Source organism: Leucoraja erinacea, chromosome 27 (genome assembly GCF_028641065.1).
Source record: "Leucoraja erinacea ecotype New England chromosome 27, Leri_hhj_1, whole genome shotgun sequence".
Classification (NCBI taxonomy): domain Eukaryota; kingdom Metazoa; phylum Chordata; class Chondrichthyes; order Rajiformes; family Rajidae; genus Leucoraja; species Leucoraja erinaceus.
The window spans coordinates 11,073,763-11,098,127 of record NC_073403.1 but is presented as its reverse complement, the minus strand read 5'-3'; the positions used below and the strand labels follow the sequence as shown (position 1 = coordinate 11,098,127).

Sequence of the window (24,365 nt, the reverse complement as noted above, 5' to 3'; positions counted from 1 at the left end):
AACTCATCACTTAAGCATTCCAATTGGAAGAAAAAACATTGATGCAAGATTTCCCTTGCACAATGCTGAAAGCACTGGGTCTTGCAAGGATGTGCTTCAGATGGCCTGGCAACCCAGATGGAGATATTTTATTTTCAAGATTTAAAACAGTTAATCCTCAAGTTTACTGTGGCACCAATTTTTCGTACATGTTCACACAGCATTTAGAAGCAAAAGTTAGTTTGCGAAATGTAGTCGTAGATTTAATGCTAATATGTTACCGTTTAGATAGTTCCTTTGTGGCCTAGGGATCAAACTCCAGTCTATATTTTGAACGTTCCTAATGAGGGCGTGGTAAAACATATTAGACTAAGTCCTTACTGTTTAATACTAAAAGGTGTGCAAGGTTATTTGTTTCTGACCATTTCCTTTCCTTTATTTCCCCATATATATTGACATTAGTTGAACAAAGAAAGCTAATCTATTTTAGTGAGAATCTTAAGAAAAGTTTTAATTTTGGCAGTTTTCCATATATAGCACATTTATTACTTCAGCACTGTTGTGTATATCAGCAGTTACTTAGTTTTTGTCTAATTTTGAGTTATGAATGGAACTTGATTCAATATCTTTTTGTGAAAATCATGTTAGTAACCCGAACAAAATATTACACCTGTTTGGCAGTCACCCAAGATTCGCAGTACTTCAGCTTGTTCCTTTAACCTGCTTTAAAATCTGTTTTAAAAGTGCTTTTAGCCACTATGAATAAAATAAGCGAAGGACCAGGTGATTTATATTTCCTAGATAAACGCAAAGGTCTAAAGAAAGGTCTCGACCCGAAACTCCACCCATTCCTTCTCTCCAGAGATGCTGCCTGTCCCGCTGAGTCACTCCAGCATTTTGTGTCTATCTTTGATTTAAACCAGCATCTGCAATTCTTTCTTACACTTGATTTATCTATCCATTTGGTTTAACTATAATACACTCAAATTTATTGTCAGTCACTTGTGATTTGCCCGAAAATATGGTTGAATATACTGTTTATTACATAAAGGAAAGAAGGCTTACAGCATTGAGTTATGTGAGATAAATGCTTTATCCAGAATTGTAATACTTTTATATCCAGACATGGCTAAACCTAAAACCACCACTGGCCCAACAGCTTGCAGGAGCCAAGGGGAGACATCTGCTTGAGGATGAAGATAGTGCAACAAGCAGTGCTGCCTTCAGATTGATACCAACGGCCCTGTAACACTGGTTCTACTTCCCGCAGGAGCCAAATGTCCCTAAACTAGAAAGGGTCTAGAAGAGATTTTTACGAGGATGTTGCTAGGGCTGCAGGTTTGACATAAGGTGAGACTGGAAAGGTGGGACTTTTTTTCTTTCCCCCTAGAATGTAGGGAGCGAAGGGGTGACTTTATGAAGTCATAGGGCCATAGATGTTGAATAGCCAATTATTTTTGTTGCCCTTCCCCTAGGGTATGAGAATCTAAAACTAGAAGGCAAAAGGTGGAAGGTTTAAAAGGAACCGGGTGGCATGTTTCCACATTGTGCATACATCGAACGAGGTGGCAGAGGTAGATACAATTATGACACTTAATAGACACTTGGACAGCTACATGGATAGGAAAGATTTGTCATGAAATGGGCTTAGCAGAAGCCTGAGGGACAAGCTCCATTGGGCAACTTGGTTGGCCTTGCTATATAGTTCTGACACCATGAATGTCCTAATCACTCAATATAACACTTTAATACAGTATTGTTTGCCTTTTGAAGCATCATGATTAGATGGGGGGGTGTGGTGGGAAGAAGAAAGGAAGAGGAGCCAGAGGGCTGAGGGAGAGCTGAGAAGGGGAGGAGACAGTGAGGGCTACCTGAAATGGGTGGTCAATGTTCATGCCACTGGGGTATAAACTGCCCAAGCGAAATATGAGGTGCTGCTCCTCCAATTTCCAGTGGTCCTCACTCTGGCCATGGAGGAGGTCCAGAAAGGTCGGATTCGGAATGGGAGGGGGAGTTGAAGTGCTGAGCCACCGGGATATCAGGTTGGTTATTGCGGAGGTGATCGCCAAGCCCATGCTTGGTCTCACAGAGTAGCGGATGCAATAGATGAGGTTGGAGGAGGTGCAGGTGAACCTCTGTCGCACCTGGAACGACTGCTTGGGTCATTGAATGGAGTCAAGGGGGGAGGTAAAGTGAAAAGTGTAGCATTTCTTTTGGTTGCAAGGGAAAGTGCCCGGGAATGGGGTGGTACGGGTGGGAAGGGACAAATTGACCAATGAGTTACGGAGGGAGCAGTCTTTGTGGAAAGCAGACAGGGATGAAAAGATGTGGCGAGTGGTGGGGTCACGTTAGAGGTGGCGAAAATTACGGAGGATTATTTGTTGTATGTGACGGCTAGTAGGGTGGAAGGTGAGGACTAGGGGGACTCTGCCCTTGTTACGAGTGGGGGGGGGATGAGGAGAGAGAGAGCGCAGTGTTACGGGGTATGAAAGAAACCCTGGTGAGAACCTCATCTATAGCAGGGATGGAGAACCCCCGTTCCCTGAAGGAATCATCTTCATCCTTCATCTTCAGGGAACAGGGGTTCCCATCCCCTACTATAGATGAGTCTTTCCAGGTGTGGCAGAGGTTCACCTGCACCTTCTCCAACCTCATCTATTGCATCTGCTGCTCTAGGTGTCAGCTGCTCTACATCGGTGAGACCAAGCGTAGGCTTGCCGATCGCTCCGCCGAACACCTCTGCTCGGTCCGCTATAACCAACCTGATCTCCCAGTGGCTCAGCACCAACACCCCCTCCCATTCTGAATCCGACGTTTATGTCCTGGGCCGCCTCCATGGCCAGAGTGAGGACTCTCCTCAATGTCTCCTCCCCTTCCCGGCTCTCCCTCAGCCCTCTGGCTCCTCCTCTTCCTTTCTTCTTCCCCCCCCCCCACATCAGTCTGAAGAAGGGTTTCGGCCCGAAACGTCGCCTATTTCCTTCGCTCCATAGATGCTGCCGCACCCGCTGAGTTTCTCCAGCACTTTTTGTCTACCTTCGATTTTCCCACATCTGCAGTTCCTTCTTAAACATCATGATTAGATGCATGGATGTTGTATTTGAGTAGCCTATGGTACGTTTGATTGTGTGCTTATTGATACAGTGACTTTTTAAACATGGTTGTGATTAAGTACCTGTTGGTGTAATTGTGCTGAAAAGTCCAAAACTAGAAGGCATATGGTAAACGTTTATGGTGGGTACCTGGAACAGCCTGCCAGGGGAAGTTGGTATATTTACAAAGTTTAAAACACATTTGGACTTGTACATTGATAGAAAATGTTTAGAGGGATACGTCAAATGCGGACTAATTGTACAAGCTCCACTAGATACCTTGGTCGGAATGGATGAGTCACGCCTGGTGGCCTGTTTCCCTGCTGCATAACTATGACTCTACAACTATCACTTTAGTAATTGAGAGTAAACTGTGATTGCAGTTAACCATATTGTAATCTGCATGCTTCATTCAGTCTGTCTGAAGAAGTGTCCTGACTTAAATAGTCACCTATCCATGTACTCCAGAAATGCCTGACCCGCTGAGTTGCTCCAGCACTTGGTCTTTTTTGTAAGCCAGCATCTGCAGTTCCTTGTGTCTACATCTGTACCATTGAACCAGAGTATTTTTTCACTTAAAGAAAATATGTGCATTTGAAGTCATTGTTAAAGTATTTTTGCTGCAGAAGTAAATTTTCAGCAAGTGACTGTCCCATGTGGCTGCTGGTGACCTGAGTGTATTGAAGGCAGGGTCATGTTGACAAAATGTGAATGTTTAAGTAAAGAGTGGTGGAAACAGATGTTTTATTACTTTTGTAATGTGTATATAATTCAAAATATTAATTGATATGCTGCTGATAATTAGAGTTATAGTCATCCAGCATAGAAACAGGCCCTTTGGCTCAACTAGTCTATGCAAACCAATATTTCAATACAAGTTACCTCTATTTATCTGTGTTTGGCCCACATCTCTCCAAACCTATTCTATTTACTACCTGTCCGAATGTGTGCTGCCTCTACCACTTCTTCTGGCAGTTTGTTCCATATACCCTTATGTAAAAATGTTGCTCCTTGGGTCCTTTTCAAATCATTCCCATCTCAACTTGACTCCATGGTCTCTAAATTTAGCCTCCCTACACTGGGAAACAGACTTTGGCCATTCACCTTAATTTTCTTTTTTTTTGTGATGATTTTTATCCCCTCTTGATTTTTATAGGCTTTTTTAAATGTTACCCCTTGGCGTCTATGGCTAAAAGTCCCTCCATTTCCTGATAACACAAACCCTACATTCTCAGTAACATCCTTACAATTGCACCTTTCCCAGCTTAATGACATCCTTCCAATTGTTGAGCGACCAGAATGCACACAATAGTCCCATGTGTAGTCTTGTCATCAGTTTGTTTGGTTGCAACATGATGTACTCGTGCCCTGACATCATGGCAAGTTTAAGTGGTCATTTAAGACGGCTTGCATGACGCGTGCGATAATGTGCTCGGCTGAAGGGCGTAGTTACTAGACGGAATTATGCTCAATGAAGTATTCACACATTATTTCTGCTTCAAATAAAGTAATAAGCTAAACATATTCACCAATCAAGACATGATATATACCACAATGACATGCAGCAAAATTATAATACAGTATCTCGACTCTTTTTACAATAAATGCAATGTCTATTATTTCCACTTCCAAACAAAAATGCGGTTGGATTATTCAGCATATGGTCAATCTCGGTGAGACCAAGCGCAGGCTTGGTAATTGCTTTGCACAGTACCTCCACTCAGTTCGCAATAACCAACCTGATCTCCCGGTAGCTCAGCTCTTCAACTCCCCCTCCCATTCCGAATCCGACCTTTCTATCCTGGGCCTCCTCCATGGCCAGAGTGAGGCCCACTGTAAATTGGAGGAACAGCACCTCGTATTTCGCTTGGGTAGTTTACACCCCAGCGTGTATGAACATTGTCTTCTCCAATTTCAGGTAGCGCTTGCTTTCTCCCTCCATCCCCTGAAGAAGGGTCTCAACCCGAAACGCCGCCTATTCCTTCGCTCCATAGATGTTGCCTCTCCCGCTGATTTTCTCCAGCTTTTTTGTCTTCCAACGGGATTCCACCACTGGCCACATCTTCCCATCTCCTCCCCTGTAGGCTTTCCGCTGAGACCGCTCCCTCCGTAACTCCCTGGTCAATTCGTCCCTTCCCACCCAAACCACCCCCTCTCCTGGCACTTTCCCTTGCAACCGCAGGAAATGATACACTTGGCACTTTACATCTCCCCCCCCCCTTGACTCCATTCAAGGACCCAAGCAGTCTTTCCAGGAGCAGCAGAGGTTCACCTGCACCTCCTCCAACCTCATCTATTGCATCCGCTGCTCTAGGTGTCAGCTGCTCTACATTGGTAAGACCAAGCGTAGGCTTGCCGACCGCTTCGCCCAACATCTCCGCTCGGTTCGCAATAACAAACCTGATCTCCTGGTGGCTCAGCACTTCAACTCCCCCTCTCATTCCGAATCCGACCTTTCTGTCCTGGGCCTCCTCCATGGCCAGAGTGGAGGAGCAGCACCTCATATTTCGCTTGGGCAGTTTACACCCCAACGGTATGAACATTGACCTCCAATTTCAGGTAGTCCCTGCTTTCTCCTCCCCTTCCCAGCTCTCCCTCAGCCCTCTGTCTCCGCCTCGTCCTTTCTTCTACCCGCCCACCCTCACATCAGTTTGAAGAAGGGTCTCGACCCGAAACGCCGCTTATTTGCTTCGCTCCATAGATGCTGCCTCACCCGCTGAGTTTCTCCAGCATTTTTGTCTACCCACTCACACAAGTTCTGTTATCTCACTTTCCTCACCCACTCTCTACACATTAGGGGCAATTTTACAGAGACATGTTAACCTACAAAGGCAATGCTTCTTTGGGATGTGTGAGGAAACCCACACGCTTGCAGTGAGAATGTGCAAATTCAGCACACAGTGCCCGAGGACAGATACTTTATAAAAAAAAAAAAAAGAAACTCTCCATTTTCAGTCTAAAATCTCTAAGTGACGCTATGTCCCCCTTTACAGCTACTGTAATTTTTAATTCAGTTCAAGACTATGGGGCAGTACATTGGCCATAAAGCTGCTGCCTAAAAGTGCCAGAGACCCGGAATTGATCCTGAATATGGGTGCTGTATGGAGTTTGCTCCTTTTCACTTTGATCGCATGGGTTTTCTCCGGGTGCTCTTGTTTCCTTCCACATTTCAAAGGTGTGCAGACCCAACCCAAAGCGTAATATTTTCCTTTTGTCCAGAGATTCTGTCAGACCTGTTGAGTTGCTCCAGCTTTTTGTGTTTATCTTTAGATTAAACCAGCATCTCTAGTTCCTTCCTACACACACGATACTATACGATAGAATTTTATTAATCCCAGGCGGGAAATTGTGTGTGTGTGTGTGAGTGTAGTATTCTGTTGTGCTGCTGCAAGTAAGGATTTCTTTGTTCTAACTGGGACGCGAGAGAATAAAACACTCTTGATTTACGTCGCTAATGTGTGGAATAGAACTAGTGTATGGGTGGTTGGCGTGGACTCGTGGGCCGAAGGGCCTGTTTCCACGCTGTATCTTTCAATTAAACTAAAAACACTTAAAGCCAGAAGAAATCTAAAGAAGGGCCTCTACCCGAAACATCACCCAATTTCTTCTATCCAGAGATGCTGGCTGCTCCATGGAATTCCCCCACACAATTAAAGTATGGAATAGTCTTCACCCTACCATAGTTACACAACCAGACGCAACTAAATTTAAGGTAACTCTTTTTTCCCCAAGAACCCTTTTTTTGCTTAAGTCCAAGTCAAGAGTCAAGTGAGTTTTATTGTCATGTCTCTCTCTCTGTCTCTCTGTCTCTCTGTCTCTCTGTCTCTCTGTCTCTCTGTCTCTCTGTCTCTCTGTCTCTCTGTCTCTCTGTCTCTCTGTCTCTCTGTCTCTCTGTCTCTCTGTCTCTCTGTCTCTCTGTCTCTCTGTCTCTCTGTCTCCCATCCGTATCTGTGTCCAGGCCGCCAGGACTCCGCTCTCCGCCCGCTCATCTGCACAGCCGGCTGCCTTGTACATGCGCACTGCCACGGCCTGCACGTCTTCCCCTTGCACATGCGCACAACCATGGCCAACACATCATCGGCCGCCCTGCAAATGCGCACTGCCGCGGCAACTGGTCAGCACCGGGCACTTTCTCCCTCCCTTTGCATTGTGGGAGATCTGGCCGCCATTGCTGTCCGGTCGCCGCCCCTCGCCACTGCTGAAAACCAATGCAGAATCACTCCCTGGAGTAGGAGTAACTCTTGCTTCTTGGTTTCCTGGTCCTCCAAAAATATTCCAAATGGAATTTAAACTGGAGTGGACCCTCCACCACCAAACTCCAAACTCTGAACCTCCACCACCAAACTCCAAACTCTGAAAAATAACAGCTTATTGCACTATCTGTTTATTTATTGTGTAGATATGGTCCATGGTATATAAACACACTGAACTTTTATCTCCTTTTCTGCATTATGTTTACATATTCTGTTGTGCTGCAGCAAGCAAGAATTTCATTGTCCTGTCTGGGACAAATGACAATAAAACTCTCTTGACTCTTGACTTGGACTTAAGCAAAAAAGGGTTCTTGGGGGGGGGGGGGGGGGGGGGGGGAGGAAAGAGCTACCTTGAATTTAGTTGCATCTGGTTGGGTAACTATAGTAGGGTGAAGACTATCCCATGCTTTGATTGTGTGAGGGATCTCCATGGAGCAGCCAGCATCTCTGGATAGAAGAAATTGGGTGACGTTTCGGGTAGAGACCCTTCTTTAGACTCCCTCTGGTCTTAGTGATTTAGTTTAATTTAAAGATACAGCGTGAAAACAGGCCCTTCGGCCCACCGAGTCCACGTCGACCACTGATCACCCATACATTAGTTCTATCCCACACATTAGTGACATAATTCACGAGTCAAGAGTTTTATTCTCTCACGTCCCAGTTAGAACAATGAAAAACTGTCATTTGGCAACCTAAAAAGCTGCCAAGGTTGGTTGCCCTGCTGATAACAGAGAAAAAAGGTTAAGTACGAGCCCTGATATTAATGCTTTCAAATCTATTTTGCTGTCACCTATAACAGTGTGGTTGTAGGCTGTGGTCACTAGGTGGCAGCAGAGGAAAAATAATGGCATATATGGCCATGGTTCTTGTATACAAACTGCTACACAAACTTACAGTTGTGTTATTAAAGTGACATTGTTGCTTCCTGTGATCCTAATTCTATTTTTCAAGTTCTTTGCTGAATTGTTTTGTTGGCAGCTTGGCCCAATCAGAATACTCTAAACTCCACTACAATATATCAAAATATCAAGATAGCTGTCACTAAAATTATATGTGCTTTGCTATTCTCACTTTTTCAGGGGTTCTACAGCTGAATCCTCTGCGTGTATCATGTACAACTACCAAAACCTCTCCTGGGAAGGCAAAGTGTGTTTACAGTACAGATTTCAGCAGCATGTAACTTAATTTTTAAAGCTGAGTTTTAATTTATTTTTCATTTTAGCAGTTCAATCTATAGGTTATTTAACAGACCTATCAACTATTTCAGTTATTTGAAAGGCAATTTGTTTTTCAAGGCATGCTTTACGTTCTATTAAATGCTATTAAAATTTGGTCCCTTTCACTGATAATTCAAAAGGTTCATACATATGTAGATGTTGAAACTTTAAACATGCTGTAGATGGAGGAAAATGCTCGAGTTTTTCAACAGTGATCAGGATGGAATTATTCCTAATTTTCCACTCTTGTACCCCACCACATGATTAGTGACAATTTAGCTGAAGCACATTATGCATGTAAACTTTTAAGCTATAATTTGCTTTTGTAATATCCATTGTCCTTTTCTGACAGGTACATGTTAAACTAATTATTACCAGCAGTTTATTACTCAATCAAGACAAACTTTTATGAAATTGAAGTGTCACTTTGTCAAGTACAAGTTCAGTGGAACATATTATTTAGACATAATGTCATTGTTCCTTTTATATAACACTTTGTAATGTTCGGGGAATCAAGAATAGAAAGATCATTATGGGAATGGAATGGAGAGTTTTGCTGCTACCATCAAAAGTGTCTTGGAGCCATTGGGAGATATAGCATATAAATGGGCCCTTTGACCCATTCAACCATCAACCACCCATTTACTAATCCCATTTTTTTACTCCTCCCCCCCCCTCTCCACCCTTACCCTAGACTATACCAATGACCTACACACTATTGGCAATTTGCAATGGCTAATTAACAAAAACAAAACACGGAATAAACTTGTGTGGTCACAGGGAGAACATACAAACTGCATATCCAAGCCCATGATTAAACCAGAGTCTGTAGCACATTTCTAGCAGCAGTTCTCCTAGCTCCATCGCTGTCATTCATGGTTTGTCATCTTTTGTGAAGTTTATTGGTGACCTTAACATATGGGACCTCCAATACTGTGCAGATAATCCTCAACAATTGATACCAATACTTGTAAATGCCATCCTGTGAGATCTTTCCATCAATTTATGTAAATTGTTTGAGCGCAGATTTTTATCATTTAAAAAAAAATCACTTGTATTTAAACATGGAAAAAGTACTGTTTACTATTTGATGTTTAACGGATGAAGAGTACTTGAGTGTTTGCACACTGAGTGGATTTTTGAAGCTGGACCATAAAGAAACATGTTTTATTAACTTATTCTTTTAAGATAATATCTCTTATTCCAGCATAATAAAAAGGAAACAAGTCAAATGTACAGTGCACTCCATAATGTTTGGCCCATCATTTATGTATTTTCCTCTGTACTCCACAATTTGAGATTTGTAATAGAAAAAAATCACTTGTGGTTAAAATGCACATTGTCAGATTTTAATAAAGGCCATTTTTATACATTTTGGTTTCATCATGTAGAAATTATAGCAGTGTTTATTCTTAGTTCCCCCCCCCCCCCCCCCCCCCCCCCCACCGCCCATTTCAGGGCATCATAATGTTTGGGGCGCAGCAATGTCATGTAAATGAAAGTAGTCATGTTTGGTATTTTGTTGCATATCCTTTGCATGCAATGGGGTGGAAGATTGCAGCCTTCATGTGGTGTGCCCTGTTTCGACGAATACAATCAACCCGCCGTGCACAATCAAATAGAACAAGTTGTCCAACAACTTTAGGCTGTGCATGCCATACGCAAGAAGAAAACTGCTTGAAGTCTTGCGATTCATGGACATTACCAGTTGCTGGTGATCTCTGGTGATGCTCTGCCAGGCCTGTATTGCAGCCATCTTTAGCTTATGCTTGTTTTGGAGGCTGGTCCCCTTCATTTTTCTCTTCAGCATATAAAAGGCATGCTGTATTGGATTCAGATCAGCTGATTGACAGCCACTCAAGAAATGACCATTTTTTTTAGCTTTGAAAAACTCCTTTGTTGCTTTAGCAGTATGTTTGGGATCATTGTCTTGCTGTAGAATGAACTGCTGGCCAATGAGTTTTGAGGCATTTGTTTGAACTTGAGCAGATAGGATGTGTCTATACACTTCAGAATTAATCATGCTGCTACCATCAGCAGTTGTATCATCAATGAAGATAAGCGAGCCAGTACCTTCAGCAGCCATACATGCCCAGGCCATAACACCCCCACCACCATGTTGCACAGATGAGGTGGTATGCTTTGGATCTTGCGCAGTTCCTTTTCTCCTCCATACTTTGCTCTTGCCATCACTCTGATATGTTAATCTTCGTCTCACCTGTTCACAAGACCTTTTTCGAGAACTGTGTTTTCTCTTTTAAGTACTTCTTGGCAAACTGTAACCTGGCCGTCCTATTTTTGTGCTAATCCGTGGTTTGCATCTTGCAGTGTAGCCTCTGTATTTCTGTTCATGAAGTCTTTTGCGGACAGTGGTCATTGACAAATCCACACCTCTCCTGAAGAGTGTTTCTGATCTGTCGGACAGGTGTTTGGGTATTTTTCGTTATTCTAGAGAGAATTCTTCTGTCATCGGCTGTGGCGGTCTTCCTTGGCCTGCCAGGCCCTTTGCGATTAGTAAGCTCACCAGTGCTCTCTTTCTTCTTAATTATGTTCCAAACAGTTGATTTTGATAAGGCTAAGGGTTGGCTGACGTCTCTAACAGTTTTATTCTTGTTTCTCAGTCTCATAATGGCTTCTTTGACTTTCATTGGCACAACTTTGGTCCTCGTGTTGATAAACAGCAGTAAAAGTTTCTAAAGGTGATGGAAAGACTGGAGGAAAGACTAGATGCTGAGAGCTCTCTTATACCTGCATTAAGGAGGCAATAAACACACCTGAGCAATGATAAACACCCATGAAGCCATGTGTCCTGAACATTATGGTGCCCTGAAATTGGGGGACTAAGTATAAACACTGCTGGAATTTCTACATGGTGAAACCAAAATGTTAAACATGTCCTTTATTAAAATCTGACAATGTGCACTTTAACCGTATGTGACTTTTTTCAATTACAAATCTCAAATTGTGGAGTTCAGAGGCAAATAAATAAATGATGGGTCTTTGTCCCTAACATTATGGAGGGCACTATTATTGAGGCTCTCCTGTTCTATTGTTAACAAAAGCATCAAGGAAATTTCTCGAAAATAATCCTTTTAATGCAGAAAAACTTTGAAGTGATGAACACCTGAGTTATCACATTTTCCAATGGTACTAAACTGGATTTTTTTTTCCAGTGAAACGAGATATCCAGCAAGAAGATGAAGAAGCTGTTCGTGTTAAGGAGCAGAGCATTCTGGTGCTTGGGGGGCTCCTAGCCAAAACGGGGCAGGCAGCGGGTAAATATGGCACTGATCATCATTAGTATTTTGATAGGAATGGCAATCACATTATGTCTGACAGCATTATTAAAAATTAACTGCATGGCCCTACTTGTGTTCTATTTGGTGATAATAAATCATGATTTTGCAGGTTCACTCAGGTTAAATTCTGCTTAGTTGCATTATTTTTCAGATTGGTTAAATTGGAATTGTTCTCTGCCTCTTGTTTATTATTCATTCTTGATTATTGTAACTAAACTATCAAGAGAACTACTCTAGAAAGTGTGCCCTAAGCAATTGTATCTGCAAGTATACTTTCTACGTAAAACCTACATGAGAGATACAGTGAAAGGCCAAGCCACTGATTCCAAGTGCATGCATCACTCCAATCATTTTATTGTACAAGGCTTGGATAATTCAGGAATATTGTCTTTGTGGTCATTTTCTTTGATTTGGCTCTGAGCACTTGCTGAATATTATTTCTTGCCATTTTTTGTGTTGGTTCTATTGAGGCATACAACTGGATCCACCCTATCTAATACTGATTTGAGTTAATTAATATAAACCTGGCTGTCCTGGTAGATAACATGTGACATTCTGAATTCTGGTTGTAAAGTATACCATATTTTTCTGCATTAATGTCTCTAAATTTGTTAAATCCTCCACAACTACTGCATTATGTTTCCTCTCCTTTCGAGTAGCCTTCACTGCAAAGTAACATGGTCAGCATAGTGGATGCCCTTCCATTTGTCAATCCTTCTCCGATTTAAAATATCCTTGTAACTATTGAATAGTATTAATTTATACAGATTTTCATTGTCTCGCATGAGTTCCTGCTGTTTTGTACAATCCCAGACACTGCATTGTTGATCTCATCCTGTACCCTTCGATATTTAGGGAGCAAATTCTGAAGTTATTATCTGGATATCATCCCCTTCTCTGTATCAAAATATTTTCAATTTGCACTACTATTTATTGGCGGTAAGCTTTAAGCAAGAGTTGGAAGAAGGGTCTCGACCCGAAACGTCATCCATTCCTTCTCTTCAGAGATGCTGCTTGTCCCACTGAGTTACTTCAGCATTTTGTGTCTACCTAAGCTTTAAACAAGAATATGTTTGTTCAAAGCAGCCTGCCTGTCCATTAACGTTCACATACTGCCACCCCACCTATCATACCTAAAGCTTATGCCTTTTTATCTTTTAAGGTCATTTAAGCTACCCGCTAATGGCCATGAGAAAACAATTAAAATAATCCAGATTTAGAGCAATTGTATTGCAGGGCAATGCAAAGGATGCGAGTCAACACAGGATTGAATTTTAAAAGAGTGGCCTACACAGACTTACTACATAAATTATTTTTCAATGGTGCAACTTTGTGGAGAATGTCATCAAACCTGGTTTTATCTTGATCGAATGTGTGGGGAATTAAACTTAGCTGTAGCTTTCATGCTACAGAGCTGAGGCTGAGTATTCTGGACTATGCCTGGGTAAATCTTAGTCTTGGGTGCATTTTCAGATGAAAGCCAAGGCTAGGTTTAATTCCTTATCCACTGGTTCAAGCCAAAACCAAGTTTAAAGACGTTTTCTCTGAAGGTGCAATCGAAGGAGTGCATTGAAGGTTCATCAAAATGATTCCTGGGACTGGCTTCTCCTGCAATAAGAGAGTCAGTAGTCTGGGCCGATGAAAGAACAAGTGTATAATTCTGCTATACTCTGTAGTCTGCTTTTCCTTAATTGCAAATAATTTTGGTACAAACTGGATGAATCAGCGGAATAAGAGCATTGTGTATCTCTGAGATCACGCACAATTTTGCAGTATGTCTGCATTTGCTGCACTGACTCCACCATGCAAGATGGTTTTATTAAGAGGAAGTATTTCTGTTGAGTTTCTATTATTGTCGTTTTCTATGCTGTTAGTGTGCACAATTGATGTGTATAAATGAGAGGCATTATTTTGTTCATTGTAATTATGTGCAATTCATTAAAACCTCTAACCACTTGCAATGACCACTAAAAGCAGTAAATTGCCTACCTAGTTATTTATGACCTATCTAAGGTGCACATATTTGAAGTCGCTATTTTGAACCTCTCCTTTCATTTGTTTGATACCTTGCCACTCTAGTTCCACCATGTTTTGCTGCTGATTTATCTCTTGGACTGCAACGTAGCTAACCAACTTTCTAAAGGCTCTGTTCCTAATGCTCTGCCAGTTCTTAAACACTGCATAAATCTATCACTACCTTCTCCAAAAAGTATCACCTCAAACTTTTTAACCATGTCACCTAATTCAGTTTTATTTTGTTAAGCTCTGGAATTAATTATGCATCATTTTGATGCTTTTCTCTAATACTCCAATAATTGACATTTTTACTGGTAATCAGGTGATATAAGCTAAGGAGGTGCGCAATGTCAGAAAATTATTTTGTGAAAGTGATCATTAAGTTGTAATTGTACTAGGAAACAACATTCTGAGATTTTTATGAAGGTTTGAAAACTATAGTAGTAAAATCTAATTGTCTGAAATCTTTTTCATATCCTAAGAACTCGGGGGTTTGCTGAAATATGTTAGACCATTCCTGAATTCAATCAGTAAAGCAAAGGCTGCACGGTTGGTTCGATCGCTGCTCGACATGTTTCTGGATATGGAAGCAGCTACTGGCCAGGAGGTAAGAACTAACTAAACTGGGATATCGTTAAGCAATATTTATTTAATTGATGTTTTGATTCTGTAAAATTGGGGTCTAATTAGTGCAGGATTAATGTCATGCCAAAAATTGTTGGTCACTGGCATCTCATACATAAGTCCAAATTCATGAATCTTACTGCACCTTGCACTCGCTTAGATGGGAGTGAGGTTGATGGCAGGAAACAAATGTAATTCCAGCCGGTAATAATTCATCATCGTTGAAAACGTTAGCGACACAGTGGTGCTGGTCTCCGGCGGGAAGAATCCTTCGCCTAACATCATTGCTGTTTATGCAGCCTTGCTGTGAGCAGATTGGCTGCCATCCTCCTTGAAATGTGGCTCTGAAGTGCTTTGAGACATCCATTCCTGCAAAATGTGAATTAAGGTATTGATGGATGGTTTTTTTTTTTGCTTGATTTTTGCAAAATGCTGACCCGCACATCAAAGAATAATTGGCACTTTTTTTCTTTTCATTTAGTTTTTTTTACAGTTTTTGCTACAGTCAAGGATTATTTAACTTGCATTTTCCTTTGTACTTGGCTATCTTGGCGTTCACAGGTTGAATTATGTTTAGAATGCATTGAGTGGGCGAAATCTGAGAAGAGGACGTTCCTGCGACAGGCTTTGGAGGTATGTTTTCCACTTCAACATTGATCTTTGCGGAAATTAAAATTGGAATAACATCTAATTTAAGTTTCCAATTCACCCAAGATTACTGAGGTTTTCAAAACAACAATTGTCTTCCAATATAATTAGTAGGGTGAATTAATTTTAATGTATCCATAAATGTTGATTTAGTACGTTCTTCACCAAATTAGTCAAACCGGTAATCAAAAGTAATGTTTTTTAGGGATTTTGAGGGACTTTTCATAGTTCACTCATCAGGATTATGTGAATTCTTTAATCATGAATAATTTTACAAAGTATAATAGTATAAATTTTATACTAATCACATTTTTGGCAAATTTCCAATATTTTTCCCTGACATTAAGGGCAATTGAATGTTGAGACTGTTAGAATCTGAATTTCGGATCCTGAGAATGAGAAGTACTCTGCTTTTTGTGTCAAAGTGAATGAAATTAAATTAACTTGTACGTAACTCTTATGCCTTTTCTTCCATTTCTGCATAAGCCGGAACGCTTTGGGCTTGACGTTATCCTGCTGTTTTAACAAAGCAGTTTAATTTCCAGATCGGCAACTGCTTCATTCAGAAGCATTCATGGTCGAACTTTGTTTCGACTTTGTATAAATTCAGTAAGGTGTTACTTTCTGTTCAAATTAATCTGCAAAATTTTACAATCTGAAATTTTAAAATGAATATCTAAAATTATAAACCAAATTGTTGGCTTAGGTTCTGGAAATAGCTGTTGCATTTGTACCTTTATATGGAATTGACGCCTTGCACTTATTCAGTTGGTTCACAACTGTTGTGAAAATAATGGATTCTGCATATAATGAAGTCACAATGATTCAGTATATTGTGTGTGATTGGTACAATGTATTGATCATCAAAACATCATAATTTTGGGGAAAAAAGTATATTTTCCTTACTTTAAAATCATTCGAAAGGTTCATCTTGGTTGGTCCTAATAAGTTCCAAGTCTGATGCTATTTAGCAAACACAATGTCTGGATTTCTAAAGAATCATTTGAAGTTTCTTAATTCAGGTAGGGGGTGGGGAAGGAATGAGTTGATGGCAAGTTTCCTGTTAAATAAGCAAGTTAGGACGATCAGCTATTATCTTGAAGGTGAGTGAACTCCATGATCCATAATGATGAATAATATGGTAATGTCCAGAAGTACCTCTAAATTAGAGATATTTGTATGAGAGATTAGTAATATGTGCGTATCTTCCAGAAGCATTTGATAAGGTCCCACATAGGAGATTAGTGGGCAAAATTAGGGCACATGGTATTGGGGGTAGAGTGCTGACATGGATAGAGAAGTGGTTGGCAGACAGGAAACAAAGAGTAGGGATTAACGGGTCCCTTTCAGAATGGCAGGCAGTGACTAGTGGGGTACCGAAAGGCTCGGTGCTGGGACTGCAGCTATTTACAATATACATCAATGATTTGGATGAAGGGATTCAAAGTAACATTAGCAAATTTGCAGATGACACAAAGCTGGGTGGCAATGTGAACTGTGAGGAGGATGCTATGAGAATGGAGGGTGACTTGGACAGGTTGGGGGAGTGGGCAGATGCATGGCAGATGAAGTTTAATGTGGATAAATGTGAGGTTATCCACTTTGGTAGCAAAAACAGGAAGGTAAATTACTATCTAAATGGCGTCGTTGGGAAAAGGGAAAGTACAACGGGACCTGGGGGTCCTTGTACATCAGTCTATGAAAGTAAGCATGCAGGTACAGCAGGCAATGAAGAAAGCGAATGGCATGTTGGCCTTTATAACAAGAGGAATCGAATATAGGAGCAAAGAGGTCCTTCTGCAGTTGTACAGAGCCTTAGTGAGACCACACCTGGAATATTGTGTGCAGTTTGGTCCCCTAATTTGAGGAAGGACATTCTTGCTATTGAGGTAGTGCAGCGTAGGTTTACAAGGTTAATTCCCGGGATAGCGGGACTGTCATATGCTGAGAGAATGGAGCAGCTGGACTTGTACACTCTGGAGTTTAGAAGGATGAGAGGGTATCTCATTGAAATATATAAGATTGTTAAGGGCTTGGACAGGAAACATGTTCCCGATGTTGGGGGAGTCCAGAACCAGGGTCCACAGTTTAAGAATAAGGAGTAAGCCATTTAGAACGGAGACGAGGAAACACTTTTTCCACAGAGAGTGGTGAGTCTGTGGAACTCTCTGCCTCAGAGGGCGGTGGAGGCAGGTTCTCTGGATACTTTCAAGAGAGAGCTAGACAGGGCTCTTAAAGATAGCGGAGTCAGGGGATATGGGGAGCAGGCAGGAACGGGGTACTGATTGGGGATGATCAGCCATGATCACATTGAATGGCGGTACTGGCTCGAAGGGCCAAATGGCCTACTCCTGCACCTATTGTCTATTGTATAAGCCAATTTGAGGCTGTATTGATGGAGATTTGAGGTATATACTTCCTTTGTAATTGTTATCTTTCCAAAGGATTTTAAATGCAGATGGATGGCAATATAGATTTCGAATTTTCTCCTTTCTTTCTGTGTGTCAAATGTATTATTAACCTGGGGTGAAATGAAATGGGTGCAGGATTTAACTGCCATTTGACATCCAAAGTGAAGGTGTCTTTCAGTGAGATTTAATTAAGACTTCGGGAACTCGTTTTTGCTATTTTCAAGCATTGAGTCTGGAGAGTTGTAGACAGTAGGTGCAGGAGTAGGCCATTTGGCCCTTCGAGCCAGCACTGCCATTCACTGTGATCATGGCTGATCATCCACATTCAGATATGCCTTCTCACCATATCCCCCGACTCCGCTATCTTTAAGAGCTCTATCTAACTCTCTCTTGAAAGCATCCAGGGAATTGGCCTCCACTGCTTTCTGAGGCAGTGAATTCCACAGATTCACAACTCTGTGGGTGAAAAGGTTTTTCCTCATCTCCGTTCTAAATGGTCTACTACCCCTTATTCTTAAACTGTGGCCCCCCCAACATTGGGAACATATTTCCTGCCTATAGTGTGTCCAATCTCTTAATAATCTTATGTTTCAATAAGATGCAGTGGTGAACCTGGCATGGCTAATATTGTAAAGTTGCACTTTGCTGCAATGTAATAGGTAATCTGTAGAGTTGCGCTGATGTATAGTAGTTCAGTGGATTACATATATTATCTAATCCATTGCTAGATTCTGTGAGGACAGTCAACCATATAATCATCCTCTAGCCTCGTTGTATGATGCAGCAGGGTAATGTCATATCTAGGTACTGCTTTGGTGGAAGAGGATCTGAAATCTTCCCGGTGTAATGTTTTGATGTGTTGCATGGTTCAAGGAGTAGCACCCTTCATTGATTTGTGAGGCTGTGTTCTTTTCAAACTATGCACTTTAATTATTCTGGGTTAGAGATGTTGATTTTATCAGAAGATAGTGAAAATTGCATATTGAATGTAGTCCACATTGGATGGATATATCAATTGTTAGTATTGTGATGTATTTGCTTGTGTGCCAGATGAGAAAAGATTGCAGTTTGTTTTGTTTGTATCGAGCTGCGTCCTTGCAAATGCGTACAGGCAAATACAACAACATCTCAAACCCAGGCTTTGCTGTTTCTTTAGCAAAGCAGACATAAGAATCAACCAATTTATTCTAGATAGCTTTCTGTACTTTAGTTACTTGAACTAAAGTACTGGATTAGAATAAAAACTTTCCACAAACATTTTCCAAGGGTATTAAAGGAAACAAGCAATCGCATAAAGTGTAGCAAATCTGGCTTTGATTTATCACTTGGATAACTTACGGATTTATCATCAGTAGTTGGTGAAGTGTACATTTGATATTTCCATTTTAAGCAGAGTCTGTCTGACTATTTTGTGAAATATTGTTATCTGCTCAATGAGCTTTATCATTCATTAAATGTTAATGAACCTTGCTTCCAATAGTTTATAGAATGATAAATAGTAATGCCATTTGTCAGCTTCTGAAGCTTGAGAAGAATTTATCTCCTAGTTTAGGCTGAATGTAATAAATAAGCTTTTAGTTTGATGCCTGAAAATTTGCAAGCTCGCTTTTTTTGTGAGCGTGAGCTCACTTCCTGGGTTAATTATTAGTAATGAGGCTGAGGAGTCTGAATTGTATTTAAAAGAAAAATGGAACTAATTTCCAATCCAATTTGGCAGAGATCTGCAGTGTCTTCTGATTAGTTTGGCAAATGCATCCAGTTCACACAATGCTTGATGATCATCTAGCTTCTGACATACCATCGACTTGTAAATAAGTGTAAAACTAGTGCTATAAAGTCTTACAACGTTGACTTTGCATGCACTTTTGAGATGCTTCAACTGAAACTTTACACAAGGAGACCAGCCTTATTTGATTTACTTTGGTAATCTTTGTGTTGCTCCTCTGCACTTCAACTGCAGCATTGTACCTCTTCACTTCACCTTGAAGGTATTTAAAAAAAAAATTGAAAATTTGTCCATTTGTTGACTATTGCACTTTTTTGAACATATCAGCATTTTTATTCATTAATTTTATTTCACTTGCACTCACGATGCTTCCATAAATTTTGGGCACATTTTGTGTGATTATTTATCTATATTGATCTCGAGGTCGATGAATTCAGTGTTTCAAAAAGTGATTTTACAACATCAAGGCAATAAATTATCACTCAGTACATAAAATGGAAACAGAAAATGCTGAAAACATTCTGCATCTGTGAAAAGTGTAACAGAGTTCACATTTCTATTGAAGAACATCTATTCAGAACTTGGTCAGCAGTTTCCTGCGTTGGCAGCATTGCGTTTTTGACAGCAAAGGCAATGGAACAGTTGCAATGCCAGCTTGAGTTACATCAAGTATTTCATTCACTTTACTCCAAAAAAGCGTTTAACACTCACATTTACCCTCATTTATTAGAGTATGATTAAAATATATTATTTATTTTTACAATGTAACTATACCTCAGAAAAAATGGGTTTTCATTCTGCAGTAGTGGCGGCTTAGCCATTTTAGAATGGCTGTAAGATAGTCACTCACATCTGAAAGCATGCTGAAGGTGCCTTGTAATGGATTTTCATCAGCTGAATTAAAATACTTTTTGCATTTTTACTGTGCTTCCAGAAGTGTAACACTTTGACTTGCATTCAAACGCAGCTGAAACAGACACATTTTAACCATCTTAATATTTCCTATACAGGCTCGCTTGGTTTCTCTGTACTTTGACACTAAGAGGTACCAGGAGGCATTGCAATTAGGTAACTATTGATACTGCATTTCATCTCTTGGGTAGATAACAATGGGAGCTGTGATCACTGCGGCAACAGTGGTGGGGGTTGGTGATGTCCGGAAGAGACATAACTTCAATTAAAAATTCCTGTTGGGTAAATTAGAACCCAAGAATTTCCCAAAATTGTTCAACATCATGGTAATCACTAGTTTGTCAACAAAAAGTACTTTTTATTGTTAGGCAGAGTATCTTAGTGACTGGGTTCAGCTGTGTGTTCTTGAGAAATAATTTTTCAGTTGTACATGCGAGTTTGATATTCTGAAAAACGCAAGGAATCATGGGATTTGTCAAAGGTCATTCGAGGGGGGAAAAAAGCGAACGGGGGTGCCAGGTAGCGGGAGAGCGGGGTGTAACAGCGAGAGAGAGAGAGAGAGGGGGGGCAAATGCGATTGGGAAACGGGGAGAGACTGGACCAGCGGAGAGACGATGAGAGGTAGGGGAGAGTGTAGGGGGCTGATAGACGTGCATGTTTGTGTTTTACTCACAGATGTGTATAGTACATTCTGCGGGGAGTGCCGGGGCGTGCACGTTGGTTGCAGAGGCGGGTAATGTCTCCCAGTCCCCCCCCTCCAGTCTGGGTGGGGGTGCAGGGATTGTCCTAGCGCCAGGGAGTTCTTGCGGTGACGGGATATCCGAGATCTGCAGTGAAACTGCGAAAGCGAGTTCCTCTCACCCCATCCATTTCCCCGCCGCCTCGCCTTTACCCACGGACTGGCGTTGCTCTGTAGGAAAGAACTGCAGGTGCTGGGTTACACCGAAGGTAGACAAAACGTGCTGGAGTAACTCGGCGGGACAGGCAGCATCTTTGGAGAAAAGGAATAGGTGATCTTTCGTGTCGACCCTTCTCCAGAGATGTTGCCTGACCTGCTGAGTTACTGCAGTATTTTGTGTGTATCCCCGTTGATTACTGATGCTCAGCTTTCGCCAGCACCGCGGGGGTTAACCGACAGCCACTGGATAAGGCGGGAGGTGCAGCTGACGGTCCCAGGCCTGTCGGGGAACGGGTTCCTTGGGAGTTGGAGCAGACACTAAGAGGTGGAGTTCTGAGCTGGAGTTCGTGCTTCTTCTCTGCGCTGGCTGTAAGCCTGGGGCCGCCGGAGTCCCGTCAGTCCAGGGTCACCTCGGACATCTCCGGTCACCCTGGACAGGGATGGGACACTTGGGAGAAGACGAGGATGGTAGTGAGATTCCGCTCACAAATCTGCCTCCTGGGGTTATGCAGGAGAGGGGTGCGTGAATTGCCCCTGTATAATAACCCTGTATAACCCGGGAGGGCAGCCCGAGTGAGAACGGAACCCATACACCCAGGCTGAGAGGGACCGGACTACGATTCATTAGATTGTCACTGCTAAGATTTCTGCATGAACCAGTGGAGAAGGGAGAACTAGTGTCGCTAACTCCAATTGCAATTCCACAGCGCTTGCAGCGCCGGAGACCCAGTTTAATCCTGATTATCGATGAAACGGGGGTCTGTATATACGCAGCAACTCAGCAGCCGAGAATGTTTATCTCCGGTGACCTATGACCTGGGCATGCGCAGTCTGAATACCGAACTTGCTTAGTGAGATGAATCTTGTGTAAGACTCATGATCCTTGAGAACGCATAATTAACGAATGCAGTAATAAGATGAGCTTCTGAGTTTAAGTGCAGATCTTTTGGTAAAACTCTGAACAGTCTATTATTCAACTTTTTTTTTGACCTTATGCAATATGTAATAACTTGTATGGTGTGTCACAAAAATATTTCTTGACCACATTATTTTCAAGGTGGGTGAAGCACCATTGTGCAGTTTTTTGCATAGTACATAAATAATCCACCAGAGGGCAGGACTCTAAACTTTCATAAATTGCTGTTACTTAATACCATGGTTTCTTTATCCACAACCATCCAGTAGGGGCCAGTATATTATAGCGGCATTATTTGCAGAATTTCTCTCAGTCCTGCAAAGCTGAATTTTCATTGTTTTTTAATTTATATTTCATATTAGACAGTTTGAAAAGGTTGTACAATTCTTTGAACTTGAAGAAAGTCAAAACACTTTGCATACTAAAAGATGCATAAAGTAAATAAATTAAATAATCCAAGGAATTGTTACTGGATACATTTTCAGGAGAGGAGTATAAAAATAATAATAACACCTACCTGAGATATGAAGTTACCTCGAAATAAAGTCAGTGAATCCTGAAAATGCTCAGCAAGTCCATGGGGAGAAAATAGTTAATGTTTCAGGGCAATTACTTTTCATCAGAACATTTTAAGGAAAGAGCATTGAAAATAAACTTTAACTGTTATCCTTCTAAATGTGTCCTGACCTTTTGAGTATTTTCAACATTTGCTATTTTTATTTCCATTTCAGCAATTACAGTATATGCATTTGTCCACTGTTTCTCATACATTTTTAATACCACATTTTTATTTATTTGTACCCACATATTTAACATCGGAACAAAATTGTTTAATGTTTGTCATCTACATGCCAGTTCTCAATGAGATTATCTAAACCCATATTTTCCATGCATTTGGTGCCCAGGTCTCCTTGGCTACCTCTCTCAATCTCTCCATTTTTTCTACACTGTCAGTGTTTGTCTGGCATTCAATATTAGATTCACAGAGATTTTCACTTGACTTGGAAAGATCCAAACTATTTTTGATTAATGTCATACACTCTATGCCCTGGCCACCAACTTAATTTCTTTACCTGGTATTTGTCTGACACTTAACCAAACTTTTTCTTGCCTGTCTCAATGCCTTGTAAACATTATAATTGTATCTGCCTCCTCCACCTCTGGCAACACATTCTAGATATCAATTGCTCTCTGTTTATGTTTTTATTTTTCCTTTCTCATATGCTTTAAATCTCCTGCCTTTCACCTTAAATATATTTCCTCATTTTTTTTAACGCCCCTGTCAAAGGAAAAATATTTTATTTACCCCAGCTAATCCTTTCATATTTTTTTATTTGTATCTATCTGGTCACCCACAGCCTGCTTTGCTCCAGGGAAAACAAATCCAGTCTCCTTACAACTGAAGTCCTAAAATCCAAAATCCTGGTGAATATCAGACTCGGAATTAAATTTCAACCTGCAAACCTGCTCCATTGCTATTTTCATGTCCCAAACAGTTGTGACCTTTTAGATGTGCTTGTTCCTGGTAATCGTCCCCATTCTAACTTTAGTATTGAGTTCTTCTAAAACTCTACTGCTTGTTTCCATGTATCCCATTGATCCATTTGTCTTGGAATTGATGACCAACCGTGGCTCCATGTTGAACAGTGCCTCACCTTAGAAAATCTAATCTTCATGCCATCTTCCATTCAGCTCTATAATCTCTTCCATCCCCATTATCTAATCACAAACCTGTTCCCTACTAGCTAATTCCCAAATCTGGTTTTGATCATTCATTCTTTTAATTTGTTTCTTAATTGGTAGCTTGTTTTAAGTGAAATTTCTCTTTTCTCTAAACTGCTCCTTAGAATCCAATTATTTGACTAAACTCTTGAATCATTTCCATAACCCTTGAAGTAACTTGTCAAATTCTGTTTGGGACTGCCTGGGTAAATATGCTGCATTAAAGGTGTCATATAAATACAAGTTGTTGGCAGTAAATAATGGAGCTGCTTCGATTTTTGTGCATCTTCCTTTGTGCAATTATTTTCAACTAAACTGTGTTCTGCAACCAAATGGTCTTTGCTAAATAGTTCAGAATAATTTTCTTTTCTCTGTGCTAAGGTCAGAATGTTGACGGTTGCAGCTTGCTGTATAATTTGAGCTGCATAAATGTGTTCTTGTTTCCCTCGCATCTCGAAATGTGTGCTGTTGTGTTAGAGGTATAAAGTCCTGTTGGAGTCGACATCTTGAGAGAAAGGTGTCTAGTTATTGATCAGGTGTAATTTTTTTTCTCACTTTCTCGCAGCAGTACCAAGGGCAGCACAGGCTGAAGTCCAATATGCATGTCTTTGGAACAGCAAATTATTTTTATCTAAATAGAAACATTTCAAGTTCC

General features: G+C 41.0%; 1 protein-coding gene across 2 annotated transcripts in view; it reads left to right on the top strand.

The window, feature by feature from the left end:
- Nucleotides 1-24,365, top strand: part of LOC129710207 (26S proteasome non-ATPase regulatory subunit 11) — a 51,899-nt gene that overhangs the window by 6,546 nt on the left and 20,988 nt on the right. For both annotated transcript variants that reach the window (XM_055657027.1, XM_055657026.1), the window contains exons 2-5: nt 11,712-11,813; nt 14,336-14,460; nt 15,039-15,110; nt 20,273-20,330. In XM_055657027.1, coding sequence (XP_055513002.1) covers nt 11,712-11,813; nt 14,336-14,460; nt 15,039-15,110; nt 20,273-20,330 — 357 coding nt within the window. The remainder of the gene's footprint in view (nt 1-11,711; nt 11,814-14,335; nt 14,461-15,038; nt 15,111-20,272; nt 20,331-24,365) is intronic.